At 50.2% G+C, this 21,575-nt stretch overlaps 1 protein-coding gene across 1 annotated transcript in view; it reads left to right on the top strand.

The window, feature by feature from the left end:
- rabgap1l2 (RAB GTPase activating protein 1-like 2) overlaps positions 1–21,346 on the top strand; it is a 52,177-nt gene extending 30,831 nt beyond the window's left edge. The window contains exons 2-7 of the mRNA XM_068037995.1: positions 5,026–5,136; positions 5,866–5,970; positions 10,954–11,037; positions 11,391–11,462; positions 15,040–15,237; positions 20,094–21,346. Of these exons, the coding sequence (XP_067894096.1) occupies positions 5,026–5,136; positions 5,866–5,970; positions 10,954–11,037; positions 11,391–11,462; positions 15,040–15,237; positions 20,094–20,240 (717 nt within the window). The 3' untranslated portion in view covers positions 20,241–21,346. The remainder of the gene's footprint in view (positions 1–5,025; positions 5,137–5,865; positions 5,971–10,953; positions 11,038–11,390; positions 11,463–15,039; positions 15,238–20,093) is intronic.
- The last annotated feature ends 229 nt before the right edge of the window (positions 21,347–21,575 follow it).

Genomic DNA, 21,575 nt, shown 5'->3' with positions numbered 1-21,575 from the left:
ATCCCCAGTGTCTCCTATCTCTGTCTCCCTGTCTCTATCCCCGCAGTGTCTCTTATTTCTGTCTCTCTCTCTCTATCCCCGCAGTGTCTCCTATCTCTTTTTCTATCCCTGCAGTGTCTCCTAACACTGTGTCGCTGTCTCTATCCACAGTGTCTCCTATCTCTGTGTTCCTGTCCCGATCCACAGTGTCTCCTATCTCTGTTTCCCTGTCTCTATCCCTGCAGTGACTTCTATCTCTTTTCTCTCTCTATCCCCGCAGTGTCTCCTATCTCTGTCTCCCTGTCTCTATCCCCGCAGTGTCTCCTATTTCTGTCTCTCTGTCTCTATCCCCGCAGTGTCTCCTATCTCTTTTTCTATCCCTGCAGTGTCTCCTAACACTGTGTCGCTGTCTCTATCCACAGTGTCTCCTATCTCTGTGTTCCTGTCCCTATCTCCAGTGTCTCCTATCTCTGTGTTCCTGTCCCTATCTCCAGTGTCTCCTATCTCTGTGTTCCTGTCCCTATCCCCAGTGTTTCCTATCTCTGTCTCCCTATCTCTATCCCTGCAGTGTCTCCTATCTCTGTGTCTCTGTCCACAGTGTCTCCTATCTCTGTGTTCCTGTCCCTATCCCCAGTGTTTCCTATCTCTGTCTCCCTGTCTCTATCCACAGTGTCTCCTATCTCTGTCTCCCTGTCTCTATCCACAGTGTCTCCTATCTCTGTCTCCCTATCTCTATCCACAGTGTCTCCTATCTCTGTGTTCCTGTCCCTATCCACAGTGTCTCCTATCTCTGTGTTCCTGTCCCTATCCCCAGTGTTTCCTATCTCTGTCTCTATCCCCGCAGTGTCTCCTATCTCTGTGTTCCTGTCCCTATCCCCAGTGTTTCCTATCTCTGTCTCCCTATCTCTATCCACAGTGTCTCCTATCTCTGTCTCCCTATCTCTATCCCTGCAGTGTCTCCTATCTCTGTGTCTCTGTCTCTATCCACAGTGTCTCCTATCTCTGTCTCCCTATCTCTATCCACAGTGTCTCCTATCTCTGTCTCCCTATCTCTATCCACAGTGTCTCCTATCTCTGTGTTCCTGTCCCTGTCCCCAGTGTTTCCTATCTCTGTCTCCCTATCTCTATCCACACTGTCTCCTATCTCTGTGTTCCTATCTCTATCCCCAGTGTTTCCTATCTCTGTCTCCCTAACTCTATCCACAGTGTCTCCTATCTCTGTCTCCCTATCTCTATCCCTGCAGTGTATCCTATCTCTGTATTTCTGTCTCTATCCACAGTGTCTCCTATCTCTGTGTTCCTGTCCCTATCCCCAGTGTCTCCTATCTCTGTCTCCCTATCTCTATCCCTGCAGTGTCTCCTATCTCTGTCTCTGTCTCTATCCACAGTGTCTCCTATCTCTGTGTTCCTGTCCCTATCCCCAGTGTTTCCTATCTCTGTCTCCCTGTCTCTATCCACAGTGTCTCCTATCTCTGTCTCCCTATCTCTATCCACAGTGTCTCCTATCTCCGTCTCCCTATCTCTATCCACACTGTCTCCTATCTCTGTGTTCCTGTCCCTATCCCCAGTGTTTCCTATCTCTGTCTCCCTAACTCTATCTACAGTGTCTCCTATCTCTGTCTCCCTATCTCTATCCCTGCAGTGTATCCTATCTCTGTATTTCTGTCTCTATCCACAGTGTCTCCTATCTCTGTGTTCCTGTCCCTATCCCCAGTGTCTCCTATCTCTGTCTCCCTATCTCTATCCCTGCAGTGTCTCCTATCTCTGTCTCTATCCACAGTGTCTCCTATCTCTGTGTTCCTGTCCCTATCCCCAGTGTTTCCTATCTCTGTCTCCCTGTCTCTATCCACAGTGTCTCCTATCTCTGTCTCCCTGTCTCTATCCACAGTGTCTCCTATCTCTGTCTCCCTATCTCTATCCACAGTGTCTCCTATCTCTGTCTCCCTATCTCTATCCCTGCAGTGTATCCTATCTCTGTTTCTCTGTCTCTATCCACAGTGTCTCCTATCTCTCTCTCCCTATCTCTATCCCTGCAGTGTCTCCTATCTCTGTTTCTCTGTCTCTATCCACAGTGTTTCCTATCTCTGTCTCCCTGTCTCTATCCACAGTGTCTCCTATCTCTATCTCCCTGTCTCTATCCACAGTGTCTCCTATCTCTGTGTTCCTGTCCCTATCCCCAGTGTCTCCTATCTCTGTCTCCCTGTCTCTATCCCCGCAGTGTCTCTTATTTCTGTCTCTCTCTCTCTATCTCCGCAGTGTCTCCTATCTCTTTTTCTATCCCTGCAGTGTCTCCTAACACTGTGTCGCTGTCTCTATCCACAGTGTCTCCTATCTCTGTTCCTGTCCCTATCCACAGTGTCTCCTATCTCTGTTTCCCTGTCTCTATCCCTGCAGTGACTTCTATCTCTTTTCTCTCTCTATCCCCGCAGTGTCTCCTATCTCTGTCTCCCTGTCTCTATCCCCGCAGTGTCTCCTATTTCTGTCTCTCTGTCTCTATCCCCGCAGTGTCTCCTATCTCTTTTTCTATCCCTGCAGTGTCTCCTAACACTGTGTCGCTGTCTCTATCCACAGTGTCTCCTATCTCTGTCTCCCTATCTCTATCCACAGTGTCTCCTATCTCTGTGTTCCTGTCCCTATCTCCAGTGTCTCCTATCTCTGTGTTCCTGTCCCTATCTCCAGTGTCTCCTATCTCTGTGTTCCTGTCCCTATCCCCAGTGTTTCCTATCTCTGTCTCCCTATCTCTATCCCTGCAGTGTCTCCTATCTCTGTGTCTCTGTCCACAGTGTCTCCTATCTCTGTGTTCCTGTCCCTATCCCCAGTGTTTCCTATCTCTGTCTCTATCCCCGCAGTGTCTCCTATCTCTGTGTTCCTGTCCCTATCCCCAGTGTTTCCTATCTATGTCTTCCTATCTCTATCCACAGTGTCTCCTATCTCTGTCTCCCTATCTCTATCCCTGCAGTGTCTCCTATCTCTGTGTCTCTGTCTCTATCCACAGTGTCTCCTATCTCTGTCTCCCTATCTCTATCCCTGCAGTGTCTCCTATCTCTGTGTCTCTGTCTCTATCCACAGTGTCTCCTATCTCTGTCTCCCTATCTCTATCCATAGTGTCTCCTATCTCTGTCTCCCTATCTCTATCCACAGTGTCTCCTATCTCTGTGTTCCTGTCCCTGTCCCCAGTGTTTCCTATCTCTGTCTCCCTGTCTCTATCCACAGTGTCTCCTATCTCTGTCTCCCTATCTCTATCCACAGTGTCTCCTATCTCTGACTCCCTATCTCTATCCACACTGTCTCCTATCTCTGTGTTCCTGTCCCTATCCCCAGTGTTTCCTATCTCTGTCTCCCTAACTCTATCCACAGTGTCTCCTATCTCTGTCTCCCTATCTCTATCCCTGCAGTGTATCCTATCTCTGTATTTCTGTCTCTATCCACAGTGTCTCCTATCTCTGTGTTCCTGTCCCTATCCCCAGTGTCTCCTATCTCTGTCTCCCTATCTCTATCCCTGCAGTGTCTCCTATCTCTATCTCCCTGTCTCTATCCACAGTGTCTCCTATCTCTGTGTCCCTGTCTCCGATCTGTGTGTCCCTGTCTCTGACCCCACAATGTCTCCTATTTCTGTGACTTTGTTTCTAGCCCTGCAGTGTCTCCTATCTCTGTCTCTATCCCTGAACTGTCTCCTATCTCTGTCCCTTTACCTCTGCAGTGTTTCCTATATGTGTCCCTGTCTCTATCCCCGCGGTATTTCCTAACTCTGTCTCTCTATGTCTCTATTCCTGAACTGCCTCCTGGCTCTGTGCCCCTCTTTCTCTCTCCACAGTGTCTCCTATCTCTGTCTCTATCTCCGCAGAGTCTCCTATCTCTCTCTTTCTGTCTCTATCCATGAGGTGTCTCCTAGCTCTGTGTCGCTGATTCTCTCTCCTCAGTGTCTCCACCTGTCCCTGTTTCTGTCTCCGCAAGTTCTTCTCCTCTCCCTGTCCCAAACTGCCTCCTATCTTTGTGTCCCTGTCTTTATCCCCAGTGTCGACGATCTCTTGTCTCTCTGTTACTATCCCCTCAGAGAGTGAGGCCCAGGCTCTGTGACTGGGCGTGGTAGTGAGAGTGAGACCCAGACTCTGTGACTGTGTGTGGTAGTGAGAGTGAGGCCCAGGCTCTGTGACTGGGCGTGGTAGTGAGAGTGAGGCCCAGGCACTGTGACTGGGTGTGGTAGTGAGAGTGAGGCCCAGGCTCTGTGACTGGGTGTGGTAGTGAGAGTGAGGCCCAGGCTCTGTGACTGGGTGTGGTAGTGAGAGTGAGGCCCAGGCTCTGTGACTGGGTGTGGCAGTGAGAGTGAGGCCCAGGCTCTGTGACTGGGTGTGGCAGTGAGAGTGAGGCCCAGGCTCTGTGACTGGGTGTGGTAGTGAGAGTGAGGCCCAGGCTCTGTGACTGGGTGTGACAGTGAGAGTGAAGCCCAGGCTCTGTGACTGGGCGTGGTAGTGAGAGTGAGGCCCAGGCTCTGTGACTGGGTGTGGCAGTGAGAGTGAGGCCCAGGCTCCGTGACTGGGTGTGGCAGTGAGAGTGAGGCCCAGGCTCTGTGACTGGGTGTGGTAGTGAGAGTGAGGACCAGGCTCCGTGACTGGGCGTGGTAGTGAGAGTGAGGCCCAGGCTCCGTGACTGGGTGTGGCAGTGAGAGTGAGGCCCAGGCCTCGTGACTGGGTGTGGCAGTGAGAGTGAGGCCCAGGCCCCATGACTGTGTGTGGCAGTGAGAGTGAGGCCCAGGCACCGTGACTGTATGTGGCAGTGAGAGTGAGGCCCAGGCCCCGTGACTGTGTGTGGCAGTGAGAGTGAGGCCCAGGCTCCGTGACTGTATGTGGCAGTGAGAGTGAGGCCCAGGCCCCGTGACTGGGTGTGGCAGTGAGAGTGAGGCCCAGGCCCCGTGACTGGCTGTGGCAGTGAGAGTGAGGCCCAGGCCCCGTGACTGGGTGTGGCAGTGAGAGTGAGTGTTGGAGCACTGTCGTGCTGAAGCCTTGCCGCTGCTGAGTGACTGGACCTCTCTCGATTTATTCCCTACAGAGAGAGAATCGGCGGCTGCAAGAGGCGAGCCTGCGCCTGGAGCAGGAGAATGATGACTTGGCACATGAACTTGTGACCAGCAAGATCGCCCTGAGGAGTGACCTGGATCAGGTGAGGGAAGTAACTGGTCTGATGTACACTGTGTGCTCACAGGCAACCTGCATAAAGGCCTGAAAATATAAAGTCTTGCATATATAGAATGCCTCTCAGAACGTCCCCATGCACCTTTAGCCAATGAGGTACTTCCAAAATGTAGCTACTTATGTAATCTAGGAAATGCGGCAGCCAGACAATGCACAGCATGATCCCAGGGGTAGCAATGTAATAATAACCAGATAATGAGTTTTAGTGATGTTGGTCGAGAGATTGATATTGACCAGGACATCAGGGAGAACTCCTCTGTTCTTTGAAATAGCAGCTTTTACATCCACCTGACAGGGCATAGGGAACTTCAGATTAGTGCCTCAACTGAAAGACGATACCTCTGACAGTGCGGCACTCCCTCAATACTGCACTGGGAGTGTCAGCCTGGATTATGTGCTTATATCTCTGGCGTGGGACTTGAACCCACAACCTTCTGTCTGAAAGGTGGGAGTGCTACTCATTGAACCAAGGCTGACAGTGCTGTAACATCAGTGAAAGTTGTGTGTTTATTAAGTTGTAATGCACGGTGTGGCTGGTGATGCCTGTTCAGAAGTCTGAGATCTAATGAAACTCTACCTCTGCAACAAGTCATGTTCACCCCAGAAATTATGTAGAGCATCAAAAAGTCTGGTCTGATAAAGCATGGTGAAAGTACTCACTCTGCAAACTAACACCATTCTTATTTTACCCACACAGATTGAAGACAAGGCCGATGTTCTCAACAAGGAACTCTTGCAAACTAAACAGAAGCTGGTGGAGACAGAAGATGAAAAGAGGAGACAGGAAGAAGAGTCAGCACAGGTTTGGAAAGGACAGGTGTTGGCATGTGGGAGCGAAGTCCGGGTTGTGGGCGTGGGAGCGAAGGCCCGGGTTCTGGGCGTGGGAGCGAAGGCCCGGGTTCTGGGCGTGGGAGCGAAGGCCCGGGTTCTGGGCGTGGGAGCGAAGGCCCGGGTTCTGGGCGAGGGAGCGAAGGCCTGGGTTCTGGGCGAGGGAGCGAAGGCCCGGGTTCTGGGCGTGGGAGCAAAGGCCCGGGTTCTGGGCGTGGGAGCGAAGGCCCGGGTTCTGGGCGTGGGAGCGAAGGCCCGGGTTCTGGCCGTGGGAGCGAAGGCCCGGGTTCTGGGCGTGGGAGTGCAGGCCCGGATTCTGGGCGTGGTAGCGAGGCCCGGGTTCTGGGTTTGGGTGTCATAGAATCATAGTGGCACAGAAGGAGGCCATTCAGCCCATCGAGTCTATGCTGGCTCTCAGTAGAGAATCCAGTCAGTCCTATTCCCCTGCTTTACCCCGTAGCCATGTAATTTTATTTCCCTCAAGTGCCCATCTAATTTACTTTTGAAATCATTCATCATCTCCATTTCCACCACCGTTGTAGAAGCAAGTTCCAGGTCATTACCACTCACCGTATAAAAAAGATCTTCCTCACATTCCCCCCTGCATCTTTTGTCCAAAACCTTCAATCCGTGTCCCCTAGTCCTTATACCATCAGTTAATGGGAACAGTTTTTCTTTGTCTACCTTTTCCAAACCTGTCATAATCTTGTACACCTCTATCAGATCTCCCCTCAATCACCTTTGCTCCAAGGAGAACAACCCCAGCTTCTCCAACCCAAGCTTGTAGCTAAAATCCTCATTCCTGGAACCATTCTGATAAATCTCCTCTGCACCCTCTCAAGGACCCTCACATCCTTCCTGAAGTGTGGTGACCAGAACTGGACACAATACTCTAGTTGTGACATAACCAGAGCTTTATAAAGGTTCAGCATAACTTCCCTGCTTTTGTACTCAATTCTTCTTTTTATGAAGCCCAAGATCCCATATGCTGTGTTAACCACTCTCTCACTATGTCCTGCCAGCTTCAAAGATCTATGTACATGAACCCCCAGGTCCCTCGGTCCCTTTCCCTCTTTAGAACTCTGCCATTAAGTCTATATTGGCCCTCCCTATCCCTTTTGTCAAAATGCATCACTTCCCATTTCTTTGTATTAAATTCCATCTGCCATCTCTGCCCATTCCGCTAGCCTATCTGTGTCCTGTTTGTCGATTTGTATCATTCTCACTGTCTGCCACACCTTCAAGTTTGGTATAATTGGCAAATTTTTAAAGTTTACCTGCATTCCAATATCTAAGTAATATATATATAGCAAAAAAAGCAGTGGTCCTAGCACTGACCCTTGAGGAACACCACTGTCTACCATCTTCCAGTCTGAAAAACAACCATTTACCACTACTCACTGTTTTCTGTCCTTACTTTTTTTTATCCAAGCTGACACTGACCCTCCTATTCCAAGAGCCTCAGTTTTGTATAACCAGCCTTTTGTGTTACTTTGTCAAAAGCTTTCTAAAAATACATATAAACAACATCCACCGCATTCCCGTCATCGACCTTCTCTGTCACGTCATCAAAAAAAATCAATTCGATTAGTCAAGCATGGCCTGCTTTTTACAAATCTGTGCTCCCTCCTTAATTAGCTCAAATCTCCCCAAGCGTCGGTTGATTTTTTTTCCCCATGATTATTTTTTCTAAAACCTAACCCACCACTGATGTTAAACTGACTGGCTTGTAGACAGTAAGAATGTTCTTACACCTATTCTTGAATAAGGCTGTCACATTTGCTACTCTCCAATCGTCTGGCAGCTCCCCCATATCTAGGGAAGATTAGAAGATCATAGCAAGCCCTTCCGCTCTCTCCACCCCCACGTCCTTTAGCAACCTGGGATGCAAGCTATCTAGACCAGGTGACTTATCCACTCTATGCACTTCCAGTACATCCTGCCTATCAATTTTCACCCCATCCATTACCTCTACCATCTCCGCTTCTACTGATATTTTTTCAACATCCTCTTCCTTAGTAAATACTGATGCAAAGTACTCTAAGTATTCTAGCCTTGCCCTGCACCTCTAAGCATATATCACCCTCTTTGTCCCTAATTGGCCCCAGCCTGCCTTTCATTAGCCGCTTATTATGTACATGCTGGTAAAAGATTTTTGGGTTTCTATTAAGTTAACTGACATTCAATTCTGATATTCTCTCTTTGCCAGTCTTATTTTCATTTATATAAGTCATTTATAAATGACGTCGATGAAGAGACCAAAGGTATGGTTGCTAAATTTGCTGATGACATAAAGATAGGTAGGAAAGTAGGTTGTGAAGAGGACATAAGGAGGTTACAAAGGGATATAGATAGGTTAAGTGAGTGGGCAAATATCTGGCAGATGGAGTATAATGTGGGAAAATGCAAAGTTGTCCATTTTGGCACGAAGAATAAAAAAGAAGCATATTATCTAAATGGTGAGAGATTGCAGAGCTCTGAGATGCAGAAGGATCTGAGCGTCCTCGTGCATGAATCGCAAAAGGTTAGTATGCAGGTACAGCACATAATTAGGAAAACTAATAGGATGCTATCATCTATCGCGTGGGGAATTAGGGAGGTTATGCTTCAGCTATACAGGGCATTGGTGAGACCACATTTGGATTACTGTGTACAGTACTGGTCTCCTTATTTAAGGAAGGATGTAAATGCATTGGAAGCAGTTCAAAGAAGGTTTACTAGACTGATATCTCGAATGGGCGGGCTATATTATGAGGAAAGATTGGACAGACTAGGCTTGTATCCGCTGGAATTTAGAAGAGTAAGAGGCGACTTGATTGAAACATATAAGATCCTGAGGGGTCTTGACAGGGTGGATGTGGAAAAGATGTTTCCCCTTGTGGGAGAATCTAGAACTAGGGGTCACTGTTTAAAAATAAGGGGTCGCCCATTTAAAACAGAGATGAGGAGAAATTTTTTCTCGCAGAGGGTTGAGAGTCTTTGGAATTCTCTTCCTCAAAAGTCAGTGGAAGCAGAGTCTTTGGATATTTTTAAGGCAGAGGTAGATAGATTCTTGATAAGCAAGGGGGTGAAAGGTTATCGGGGATAGGTGGAAATGTGGAGTAATCAGTTCAGCCATGAACTTACTGAATAGCAGAGCAGGGCCGAGTGGCCTACTCCTGCTCCTAATTTGTATGTTCATATTTTCCTCTTCACCTTCCCTCTCAGCTTATTGTATTTGACCTGTATCTTGCTAGAAGAATTCACCTGACATGCCATAAACACCCTTTTTTTAAGTTTCATTATATTCTCTATCTCTCTCGTCATCCAAGGAGCGGTGACTTTGGGTCCCTTACCTTTCGCCCTTGTTGGCATGTGTCTAGCCTGTACCTGAAATTTCTCCTCTTCAAAAGATCACCCATTGTTCTGTAACATGTTTTCCTGTCAAACTTTGTTTCCATTTTACCCTACCTAGATTCCCTCTCATTCCATTGAAGAGAGCCTCTTCCAATTTCAAGCTTCTACTTTAGATTGTTCCTTGCCATTCTCCATTGCTAATCTAAACCTCATGATACTATGATCACTCTTACCCAAGTGCTCCCCCACAGACACTTGGTCCACTTGGTCCACATCATTTCCCAGCACCAGATCCAGCAATGCCTCCTTTCCAGTCGGACTGAGAACATACTGGTCCAGAAAATTCTCCTGAACACATTTTGGAAACTCCTCCCCCTCCTTACGCTGTACTCTAACATTATCCCAATATATCTAGCATTCCGAAGGGATCTGTCCACTCCTCCATTACCCCTGACACCTCATCCTCTTCCCACAGCGTCTTCCCATGCAATCGCAGGAGGTGTAGTGCCTGCCCATTTACCTCCTCTCTCCTCACTATCCAAGGCCCCAAACACTCCTTTCAGGTGAAGCAGCGATTTACTTGTACTTCTTTCAATGTAGTATTCGCTGCTCACAGTGTGGTCTCTACGTTGAGCAGACCAAACGCAGATTGGGTAGCCGCTTTGCAGAATACCTCCGCTCAGTGCGAAAACATGACCCCGAGCTTCCGGTTGCTTGCCATTTCAACACTCCCCCCTGCTCTCATGCCCACATCTCTGTCCTGGGATTGCTGCAGTGTTCCAGTGAACATCAACGCAAGCTCGAGGAACAGCATCTCATTTACTGACTAGGCATGATACAGCCTGCCGGACTGAACATTGAGTTCAATAATTTCAGAGCATGGCTGGCCCCCCTTATTTTTATTTTTATTTGTTATTTTTTGTTGTTTTTGTTTCATCATTCATGTTTTTTTACCATGTGCCTGCCCACTGTTTTTTTTTATGTTTGGGCTTTTGGCTAGGGCTGTTCATTTTTCTGTCAATTAACATCCTCTCTGCACTAACGCTTTGTCTTTCAGCACACCATTAACACACCGTTTGCCTTTGCTCCATGACCATCTTGCCAATTATTCTCTGTGGCCCTCTGCCCTATCAACACCTTCCCTTTTGTTATCTTTTGCCCCACCCCTGCTTTATTTGCTTAAAACCTATTACATTTCTAACCTTTGCCAGTTCTGATGAAAGGTCACCGACCTGAAACGTTAACTCTGCTTCTGTCTCCACAGATGCTGCCAGACCTGCTGAGTATTTCCAGCATTTTTTGTTTTTATCCCAATCTGTGTTTGGGTAATTAAAGCCCTCCCCCCGAATATCACCACTCTATAAAGAACTGTGATTTCCCTGCACAATTGCTTCTCTCAGTTTCAATATTTGGAGGTCTGTAGTGAGTGAGGCCTAGGCTCTGGGTGTGTGAGTGAGCCCTGGACTCTCACTGGGAGCGGGAATGAAGCCCGGACTTTGTGACTGAGAGTGGGACTGTGCATTGGTGTGGGACTGCGGCCCCATCCTGTGGTTATTGCTTGATACTGACTGAGTCTCTGTGGTCTGTTGTCTGATTTCCTACTTCTCTTTCTCCATCACAGATTAAAGAAGTTTTCCGCAGGGAGTTAGAGAAAGCTGAATCTGAAGTCAGGAAGACGAGTGCGATCATTTCGGAATACAAACAGGTATATACACAAAGATTGCCGGTTTTTGATACTCTGCAGCTGCTGCAAGATTGATGCCGAGCAGCTTGTGTTTCGACTGACGGTGTACGAGGACCAGACTGTAGGAAATGTCTGTTACCTCCCTTATTTCAATGGGATGCTAATCTTCAACCAGCTCCAAACACTGCTGGTAGTCAGTATCCTGGGGCCAGCCAGTGTCTATCTGGAGCGGATCGTGTGGGGTTGTAAATATTGAGGTTCTGTATTGTGGAAGTGTCTGGAATTCCCCTATATCCCTCCCTGTCTGTGTGAAATGTTCATTCACCGTGTTGAATAACAAAACCAGCAGTAAGTTTTCCTCTTGTTCTGATCAGATTTGTTCCCAGTTGAGCACGCGTTTGGAGAAGCAGCAGGCTGCGAGTAAGGAAGAGCTGGAGATAGTGAAGGTAAGAGATGGCTGACTCTCGCTGAGCAGCCTCTGAATGTCCCATCCATTGTCACCAAGTGTGGTCTATGACAGAAACTCTTAACTATCAGCTCAGTACCCAGTGACAGGCCCCAGTCTCTCACTCAGCAACATCACTAAGTGTGCGTAGGACAGTATCACTGAGCTTAACCACTTAAATCAGCACTGCTAACTAGCACAGAGCTCTGTTTGTGCACCCGCTTCATGTTGTGTTGGAGCTGGATGGGAAGAATCCCAGCCCCAGGGACAGGACATATTCCTCCACCTTCGAGTCAATGAAACGGTCTCTCTAGTCATCTGCCCGAAACAATGTCATCTTGGAGTCACCTCCTGGAGCAGATGGTGTGGGGAAGTAAATATTGAGGTTTTGTATTGAGTCCTCACCAGCTGGACGAGGTTTGCCAGTGCCTTGATAGTATCTTCCCAATCACACCCATGGGTCTAGCAGCTGGAGCTGGGGGGCTGGGGGTTTCACAAGAAACTCTGAAAGGCCCAGTTCTGATGAAAGGTCATCGACCTGAAATGTTTATTCTGTTTCTCTCTCCAAGGATATTGCCAGACCTGCTGTTTCCAACATTTTCTGTTCTTGCTCTAAAAAGCTAATGGAATATTGGCCTACATCTTGGACAGCAGAATATAAAGATGCAGAAGATATGTGACAGTTATTAAAGCTCTGTTGGGTTTCAGAGGTCAGCCTTGTTTCAGTGGGTAGCACTCTTGTCTCTGAGTCAGAAGGTTATGGCTTCAAGTTCCACTCCAGATACCTGAGCACAAAAACCTAGACTGACACTCCAGTGCAGAACTGAGGGAATGCTGCAGTGTTGAAGGTACTGTCTTTCAGGTGAGACATTAAAGCAAGGCCCCATCTGCCCCCTCAGGTGGATGTAAAAGACCCAATGACACTATTTTGAAAAAGAGCAGGGAATTCTCCTGGTTCCTGGCCAATGTTAATCCCCCAGTTAACTTCACGAAAAACAGATTACCTGGCCAGTATCACATTGCTGGTTGTGGGAGATTGCTGTGTGCAAATTGGCTGCTGTGTTTCCTATACTACGACTGTAATGCACTTCGGAAATACTTCATTGGCTGTAAAGCACTTGAGACATCCTGAAGGTGCTGTTGAAATGGAAGATTTTTTTAGGTTCTGGGAATTACACCTGAGGAAGGATATATTCACTTTGGAGTGGATGCAGCCACCAGGATGTTACTGGGGTTTAGAAGGTTCAAGTATAAGGACAGGTTACATAGATTCGATTTATATACACTAGAGTTCAGCAGATTGAGGGGAGAACTGTTTAAAATGTTAGTGATTTGATAGAGAAATGATTTCCTCTGGTGGGGAGTCCAGAACAAGAGGGCAAAACATTCAGGTTCGAGCTTGGCCCTTTGGGGTGATTTATTTATTTGGAGATACAGCACTGGAACAGGCCCTTCGGCCCACCGAGTCTGTGCCGACCAACAACCACCCATTTTTACTAATCCTACATTAACCCCATATTCTCTACACATCCCCACCATTCTCCTACCACCTACCTACACTAGGGGCAATTTACAATGGCCAATTTACCTATCAACCTGCAAGTCTTTGGCTGTGGGATGGAAACCAGAGCACCCGGCGAAAACCCACGCGGTCACAGGGAGAACTTGCAAACTCCGCACAGGCAGTACCCAGAACTGAATCTGGGTCGCTGGAGCTGTGAGGCTGGGGTGCGCGCCACTGCGCCACCCTGTGATGTCAGGAAGCATTTCTTCACACAAAGGGGAGTGGAAATCTGGAACACTCTCCCCAAAAAAGCTGTGGGCACTGGGAGTCAGCTGGAGTTTTCAAGAATATGACTGCGAGATTTTTGTCGGGTCAGAGGATGTCCGGGATGTAGAGTCAAGGCAGTTAGATGAATTTCAGATACAGATCAGTCATGATCTAATCGAATGGCGGAACAGGATGTGTTCAACAGCAGTTGCAACTTTCTGCAACCTCATATTGATTTTGATCAGTCACATTTATTCCCTTATCAGCTAGCTCGTATTTCTGGATCAGTGCAATGGTGATGATGCAATGAGTCAGATTCACTGAAAACTCAGTGACTGGAGAAATGTGCTGGTGGTATTGACCATTTTAAAAGTCAGAGGACACATTTTATTTCAGCTGTTTCCCTCCCTGTTATCCCCTCCACTAATAATTTGATTAATTGATGTTTAAACATCCCCTATGGTACATTAGTAATGAAACATTCCAAGCCAATTTTTTTACCCCTGTTTTAGACCCTCGACCCACCCTTGCCGATGACACAGAGGAGGAAGCAGGAAGACTTAGTGATGGTGGAGTCAGAAACTCATCAATTAACTTTTACTAATGATCTTAAATCTATGTCCTCTGGTTGTCGACCTTCCTGTCAGCGCTTCTCCTAATTTGCTGTATCAAAACCTCTCACCTTTATCAAATCTCCCCTTAACCTTTTAACATAAAATCATGCGGATGCTGGAAATCTGAAATAAAAACAAGAAATGCTGGAAATACTCAGCAGATCTGGCCGCATCTGTGGAAAGAGAAGCAGAGTTAACGTTTCGGGTCAGTGACCCTTCATCAAAACTTAGTCACTGACCTGAAACGTTAACTCTGCTTCTCTTTCCACAGATGCTGCCAGATCTGCTGAGTATTTCCAGCATTTCTTGTTTTTATTTACTCCCCTTAACCTTCTCTGTTCTATGGAGAACAATCCCAACTTTTCTAATCTCTCCTTTAACAACCAATCCTGTACTACAGTTAGTGATGTGAGTATCTGTGTAACAGCAAACCTAAACCAAAACCAGTACTCTCCAAAAAAACAACTTAACTGGACCAGTCACATAAACACTGGCTACAAGAGCAGGTCAGGTCAGAACTGACTCACCACATAACTCCTTAAAGCCTTTCCACCACCTACAAGACCCAAGTCATGAGTGCAGCTAAAACAATACACAAGATCAACACCTTCCGGGACAAATCAGCCCTTGATTGGCACCCCATCCACCTTCTTAAACATTATCTGAGTAGTCCCACTTTTTCCCATATCCCAGAAAAATTTTCCTTTTCATGTAAATATACAATTCCCTTTTGACAAGTTATTACTGGATCTGTTTCTATCACCCTTTCAGGCAGTGAATTCCAGACCATAATAGTAAGGAAGGAGACCATTCAGCCCCTTCCGAGCCTGTTCTGCCATTCAGTTAGATCATGACTGCTCTGCATCTTAACTCCATCTTTCTGCCTTGGGTCTATATCCCTTAAAACCCTGACCTAACAAAAATCTAGCAAACACAGTTTGGACATTTTCCCCAGTTACAACAGGGTTTTGGGTTCCACATTTCCACTGGCCTTTGTGTGAAGAAGTGCTTCCTGACATCACTCCTGAAAAGCCTAGCTCTAATTTTAAGGTGATGCCCCCTTAATCTGGACCTCATCTGTCCCCCAACAGAGTGGAAGGATTGAAAGGTTTCTGCTGGGTGAACAGGTGCCACTGAAAGCCTGCAGCCAGTGTCCTTGTTGAGGGACCAGCTGATCTCTGTTCAATCCCCAGGGCAAAGTGCTGTCCTGTGACCGGTGCTGTGAGCTCTTCAGGAAGGACGGTGAGCTGCAGCTTCCAGAGCCCGGCCAGGAACACAGAGACCAGGACGTGGACGAAGAGAAGGAGCTTCTGAAGAAGCAGCTGAGGGAGATGGAACTGGAGCTGGCACAGACAAAACTGCAACTAGTGGAGGCCAAGTGCAAAATACAGGTACAGACCCAAAGTGGAGGAAACACCTGCACTGGCTCAGGCAGTGAGATGGAGGGAGGCTCTGGCAGTGAGATGGAGGGAGGCTCTGGCAGTGAGATGGAGGGAGGCTCTGGCAGTGAGATGGAGGGAGGCTCTGGCAGTGAGATGGAGGGAGGCTCTGGCAGTGAGATGGAGGGAGGCTCTGGCAGTGAGATGGAGGGAGGCTCTGGCAGTGAGATGGAGGGAGGCTCTGGCAGTGAGATGGAGGGAGGCTCTGGCAGTGAGATGGAGGGAGGCTCAGGCAGTGAGATGGAGGGAGGCTCAGGCAGTGAGATGGAGGGAGGCTCAGGCAGTGAGATGGAGGGAGGCTCTGGCAGTGAGATGGAGGGAGGCTCAGGCAGTGAGATGGAGGGAGGCTCAGGCAGTGAGATGGAGGGAGGCTCAGGCAGTGAGATGGAGGGAGGCTCTGGCAGTGAGATGGAGGGAGGCTCTGGCAGTGAGATGGAGGGAGGCTCAGGCAGTGAGATGGAGGGAGGCTCAGGCAGTGAGATGGAGGGAGGCTCAGGCAGTGAGATGGAGGGAGGCTCAGGCAGTGAGATGGAGGGAGGCTCAGGCAGTGAGATGGAGGGAGGCTCTGGCAGTGAGATGGAGGGAGGCTCAGGCAGTGAGATGGAGGGAGGCTCTGGCAGTGAGATGGAGGGAGGCTCTGGCAGTGAGATGGAGGGAGGCTCTGGCAGTGAGATGGAGGGAGGCTCTGGCAGTGAGATGGAGGGAGGCTCTGGCAGTGAGATGGAGGGAGGCTCAGGCAGTGAGATGGAGGGAGGCTCAGGCAGTGAGATGGAGGGAGGCTCAGGCAGTGAGATGGAGGGAGGCTCAGGCATTGAGATGGAGGGAGGCTCTGGCATTGAGATGGAGGGAGGCTCAGGCAGTGTGATGGAGGGAGGCTCAGGCAGTGAGATGGGGAAGGAGGCTCTGGCAGTGAGGTGGAGGGAGGCTCTGGCAGGGAGGGTGAGGGAGGGGGGCTCAAGCAATGAGGCGCAGGCAGGGAGGCTTGGGAAATGAGCAAGCAAGGGAGGCTTGGAGTGTGTGGATGTGTGTGTGTGTGTGTCTATACAGTAACTCCCTGGCTCAGGCAGTGTGTTTGTGTGTGCATTATCATTGGCACAAGGAGTGTGTGTGTGTTCAGTAACTCCCCAGCTCGGGGAGTATGTGTGTGCCATAGCTCCCTGGCTCAGGGAGTGAGTGTGTGTACAGTAACTCCCCGGCTCGGGGAGTGTGTGTGTGCAGTAACTCCCCGGCACGGTGAGTGTGTGTGTGCAGTAACTCCCCGGCTCGGTGAATGTGTGTGTACAGTAACTCCTAGGCTCGGGGAGTGTATGTGTACAGTAACACCCCGGCTCGGGGAGTGTGTGTGTGCTGTAACTCCCCGGCTTGGGGAGTGTGTGTGTGCAGTAACTCCCCGGTTCGGGGAGTGTGTGTGTGCTGTAACTCCCCGGCTTGGGGAGTGTGTGTGTGCTGTAACTCCCCGGCTTGGGGAGTGTGTGTGTACAGTAACTCCCCGGCTCGGTGAGTGTGTGTGTGCAGTAACTCCCCGGCTTGGGGAGTGTGTGTGTACAGTAACTCCCCGGCTCGGGGAGTGTGTGTGTGCAGTAACTCCCCGGCTCGGGGAGTGTGTGTGTGCAGTAACTCCCCGGCTTGGGGAGTGTGTGTGTGTACAGTTACTCCCCGGTTCGGGGAGTGTGTGTGTACAGTAACTCACCGGTTCGGGGTGAGTGTGTGTGTACAGTAACTCCCCGGCTCGGAGAGTGTGTGTGTACAGTTACTCCCCGGTTCGGGGTGTGTGTGTGTGTACAGTAACTCCCCGGCTCGGGGTGTGTGTGTGTGTGTGTGTACAGTTACTCCCCGGCTCAGGGTGTGTGTGTGTGTGTACAGTAACTCCCCGGTTCGGGGAGTGTGTGTGTGTACAGTAACTCCCCGGCTCGGCGTGTGTGTACAGTAACTCCCCGGCTCGGGGAGTGTGTGTGTGTACAGTTACTCCCCGGTTCGGGGGGAGTGTGTATGTACACTATCTCCCCGGCTCGGGGAGTGTGTGTGTGTACAGTTACTCCCCGGCTCGGGGAGTGTGTGTGTGTACAGTTACTCCCCGGCTCGGGGAGTGTGTGTGTGTACAGTTACTCCCCGGCTCGGGGAGTGTGTGTGTGTACAGTTACTCCCCGGCTCGGGGAGTGTGTGTGTGTACAGTTACTCCCCGGCTCGGGGAGTGTGTGTGTGTACAGTTACTCCCCGGCTCGGGGAGTGTGTGTGTGTACAGTTACTCCCCGGTTCGGGGAGTGTGTGTGTACAGTTACTCCCCGGCTCGGGGAGTGTGTGTGTGTACAGTTACTCCCCGGCTCGGGGAGTGTGCGTGTACAGTTATTCCCCGGTTCGGGGAGTGTGCGTGTACAGTTACTCCCCGGCTCGGGGAGTGTGCGTGTACAGTTATTCCCCGGTTCGGGGAGTGTGTGTGTACAGTAACTCCCCGGCTCGGGGAGTGTGTGTGTACAGTTATTCCCCGGTTCGGGGAGTGTGTGTGTGTATACAGTTACTCCCCGGCTCGGGGAGTGTGTGTGTACAGTTATTCCCCGGTTCGGGGAGTGTGTGTATGTACACTATCTCCCCGGCTCGGGGAGTGTGCGTGTACAGTTACTCCCCGGCTCGGGGAGTGTGTGTGTGTACAGTTACTCCCCGGCTCGGGGAGTGTGTGTGTGTACAGTTACTCCCCGGTTCGGGGAGTGTGTGTGTACACTATCTCCCCGGCTCGGGGAGTGTGCGTGTACAGTAACTCCCCGGTTCGGGGTGAGTGTGTGTGTACAGTTACTCCCCGGTTCGGGGAGTGTGCGTGTACAGTAACTCCCCGGCTCGGGGTGAGTGTGCGTGTACAGTAACTCCCCGGCTCGGGGTGAGTGTGTGTGTACAGTTACTCCCCGGCTCGGGGAGTGTGCGTGTACAGTAACTCCCCGGCTCGGGGTGAGTGTGTGTGTACAGTTACTCCCCGGCTCGGGGAGTGTGTGTGTACAGTTACTCCCCGGTTCGGGGAGTGTGCGTGTACAGTAACTCCCCGGCTCGGGGTGAGTGTGTGTGTACAGTTACTCCCCGGCTCGGGGAGTGTGTGTGTACAGTTACTCCCCGGCTCGGGGAGTGTGTGTGTACAGTTATTCCCCGGTTCGGGGAGTGTGTGTATGTACACTATCTCCCCGGCTCGGGGAGTGTGCGTGTACAGTTACTCCCCGGTTCGGGGAGTGTGCGTGTACAGTAACTCCCCGGCTCGGGGTGAGTGTGTGTGTACAGTTACTCCCCGGCTCGGGGAGTGTGTGTGTACAGTTACTCCCCGGTTCGGGGAGTGTGCGTGTACAGTAACTCCCCGGCTCGGGGTGAGTGTGCGTGTACAGTTACTCCCCGGCTCGGGGAGTGTGCGTGTACAGTAACTCCCCGGCTCTGGGTGAGTGTGTGTGTACAGTTACTTCCCGGCTCGGGGAGTGTGTGTGTACAGTAACTCCCCGGCTCGGGGTGAGTGTGTGTGTACAGTTACTCCCCGGCTCGGGGAGTGTGTGTGTACAGTTATACCCCGGTTCGGGGAGTGTGTGTATGTACACTATCTCCCCGGCTCGGGGAGTGTGCGTGTACAGTTACTCCCCGGCTCGGGGAGTGTGTGTGTGTACAGTAACTCCCCGGCTCGGGGAGTGTGTGTGTGTACAGTTACTCCCCGGTTCGGGGAGTGTGTGTGTACACTATCTCCCCGGCTCGGGGAGTGTGCGTGTACAGTAACTCCCCGGTTCGGGGTGAGTGTGTGTGTACAGTTACTCCCCGGTTCGGGGAGTGTGCGTGTACAGTAACTCCCCGGCTCGGGGTGAGTGTGTGTGTACAGTTACTCCCCGGTTTGGGGAGTGTGCGTGTACAGTAACTCCCCGGCTCGGGGAGTGTGCGTGTACAGTAACTCCCCGGTTCGGGGTGAGTGTGTATGTACACTATCTCCCCGGCTCGGGGAGTGTGCGTGTACAGTTACTCCCCGGCTCGTGGTGAGTGTGTGTGTACAGTAACTCCCCGGCTCGGGGTGAGTGTGCGTGTACAGTTACTCCCCGGCTCGGGGAGTGTGTGTGTACAGTAACTCCCCGGCTCGGGGTGAGTGTGCGTGTACAGTTACTCCCCGGCTCGGGGAGTGTGTGTGTACAGTAACTCCCCGGTTCGGGGTGAGTGTGCGTGTACAGTTACTCCCCGGCTCGGGGAATGTGTGTGTGTATACAGTTACTCCCCGGCTCGGGGAGTGTGTGTGTACAGTAACTCCCCGGCTCGTGGTGAGTGTGTGTGTGCAGTAACTCCCCGGTTCGGGGTGTGTGTGTGTGTACAGTTACTCCCCGGCTCGGGGTGAGTGTGTGTGTACAGTAACTCCCCGGCTCGGGGAGTGTGTGTGTACAGTTACTCCCCGGTTCGGGGTGAGTGTGTGTGTACAGTAACTCCCCGGCTCGGGGCGTGTGTGTGTACAGTAACTCCCCGGTTCGGGGTGTGTGTGCGTGTACAGTTACTCCCCGGCTCGGGGTGAGTGTGTGTGTACAGTAACTCCCCGGCTCGGGGAGTGTGTGTGTACAGTTACTCCCCGGTTCGGGGTGAGCGTGTGTGTACAGTAACTCCCCGGCTCGGGGCGTGTGTGTGTACAGTAACTCCCCGGCTCGGGGCGTGTGTGTGTACAGTTACTCCCCGGTTCGGGGAGTGTGTGTGCACAGTTACTCCCCGGATCGGGGAGTGTGTATCATAGCTCTCCAGTTGCGATGACTCTGTCTCTGGGTTGTGGGAAGGTGTTATTTCAGGTTGTAATCTTTGCCTCCTGTCTCTGCATTTCCCAGGAGCTGGAACACCATCGTGGAGTACTTCTCAACGAAATCCAAGCTGCCAAAAACACCTGGCTCAGCAAAACTCTCAACTCAATCAAAACTGCCACTGGCACGCAGCCCCCTCACCCACCACCTCCCCCTCCCAAAGAAAGCACATAGTTGCAGCCTGCCCCAGTGGTGCGGGAACACCACCCTGACCATTACTTCCTGAATTCCTGCAGCAAGCAGTCACTACAGACAGACTGAACACAGGATCCTGAGGAGAACCAACTGCCCTGGTCAACACAGTGGGGGCGGGATCTTCACCTTTCACCTTTTTGTACGGTCAAGTACTTCTTCATTATTTTATCCAATCTTAGTAATTGTTGGTTTCTATATTGTATCACAAGAAATATTACTGTCCTTTATAAACAATATCTTCTTCACTTTCATTGGCATCAGTTGCTGATTGGTATCATCACAAACTAAACTAGTGAATGGATCAATTCTACAGCTTGAGGGATGAGGTTCTGTCAGCAATTCCATATTTACTATTTAGTCATCCTGTCCAGACTGATAATGTTCTCTCTTTCCCTCCCTCCTCCCCCTTCCCCCTCCCACCTCCCCCCCCTCCCCTCTCTCCTTCCCCCCCTCCTTCCCCCTCCTTACCCCCTCTCCCTCCCCCCTCTCTGCCTCCCCCCTCTCTCCTTCCCCCCTCCCTCCCCCCTCTCTCCCGCCCCCCTCTCCCTCCCCCCTCCTCCATCCTGTCCACACTGACTGAGAATGTTCTTCACTCTCTCTCTGTCCACTCTGACTGACTGCCCGTCCTGCTGCTCCCATCCATTGACCCACATAGATCAAGATGCTTTGCTCAGGTTTGTTCCCAAGCCTCATCATCACTCGCTGGATGTACCGTCTATGTGCTAAACGTTCTGCTGGGAACTTCCCGCAGGCCTATCCAACAACCTTCCCTTTCAGTCTTTGCAAACTGATATGTGTGGACACAACAGAGTAACTGCTGAATGACTCAATTTGCACAATGTACAAAGAACAAATGATCTATCTTGTCTCTTTAATTTTCAAACTGGTTAGATATTAAAGTAGTTAAAAATAGGGGAAATTTTATGCTTAACTTACAGCCTGTTGTCCCAGTGAACAGGTTCCTTTTGTTTGTGTGTTTACCTGTAATTCTAGGCTCCTCCAGTTGTTCACAGTGGTGCAGCCATCCCTGGGAGCAGCTTGCATTTGTAACAATTGTATTTTCAACAATAAACTAGCTCATTGTCGCTTGTGTCTGCCTGTGTTCTGTGATCCGTCCATACTTTTGGCCCTTCAGATACCTAAACAGAGAGATCCCATTTACTTCTGATGAAAGGTCACAGACCTGAAACATTAACTCTGCTTCTCTCTCCACAGATGCTGCCAGACCTGCTGAGTATTTCCAACACTTACTGTTTTTATTTCAGATTTCCAGCAGCCACAGTATTTTGCTTTTATCACATTTACCTCTCACTC

The sequence above is a fragment of the Heterodontus francisci genome, chromosome 8 (genome assembly GCF_036365525.1).
Source record: "Heterodontus francisci isolate sHetFra1 chromosome 8, sHetFra1.hap1, whole genome shotgun sequence".
In the NCBI taxonomy this organism is placed as follows: Eukaryota; Metazoa; Chordata; class Chondrichthyes; order Heterodontiformes; family Heterodontidae; genus Heterodontus; species Heterodontus francisci.
This window is presented reverse-complemented; position numbering and strand designations above follow the sequence as displayed.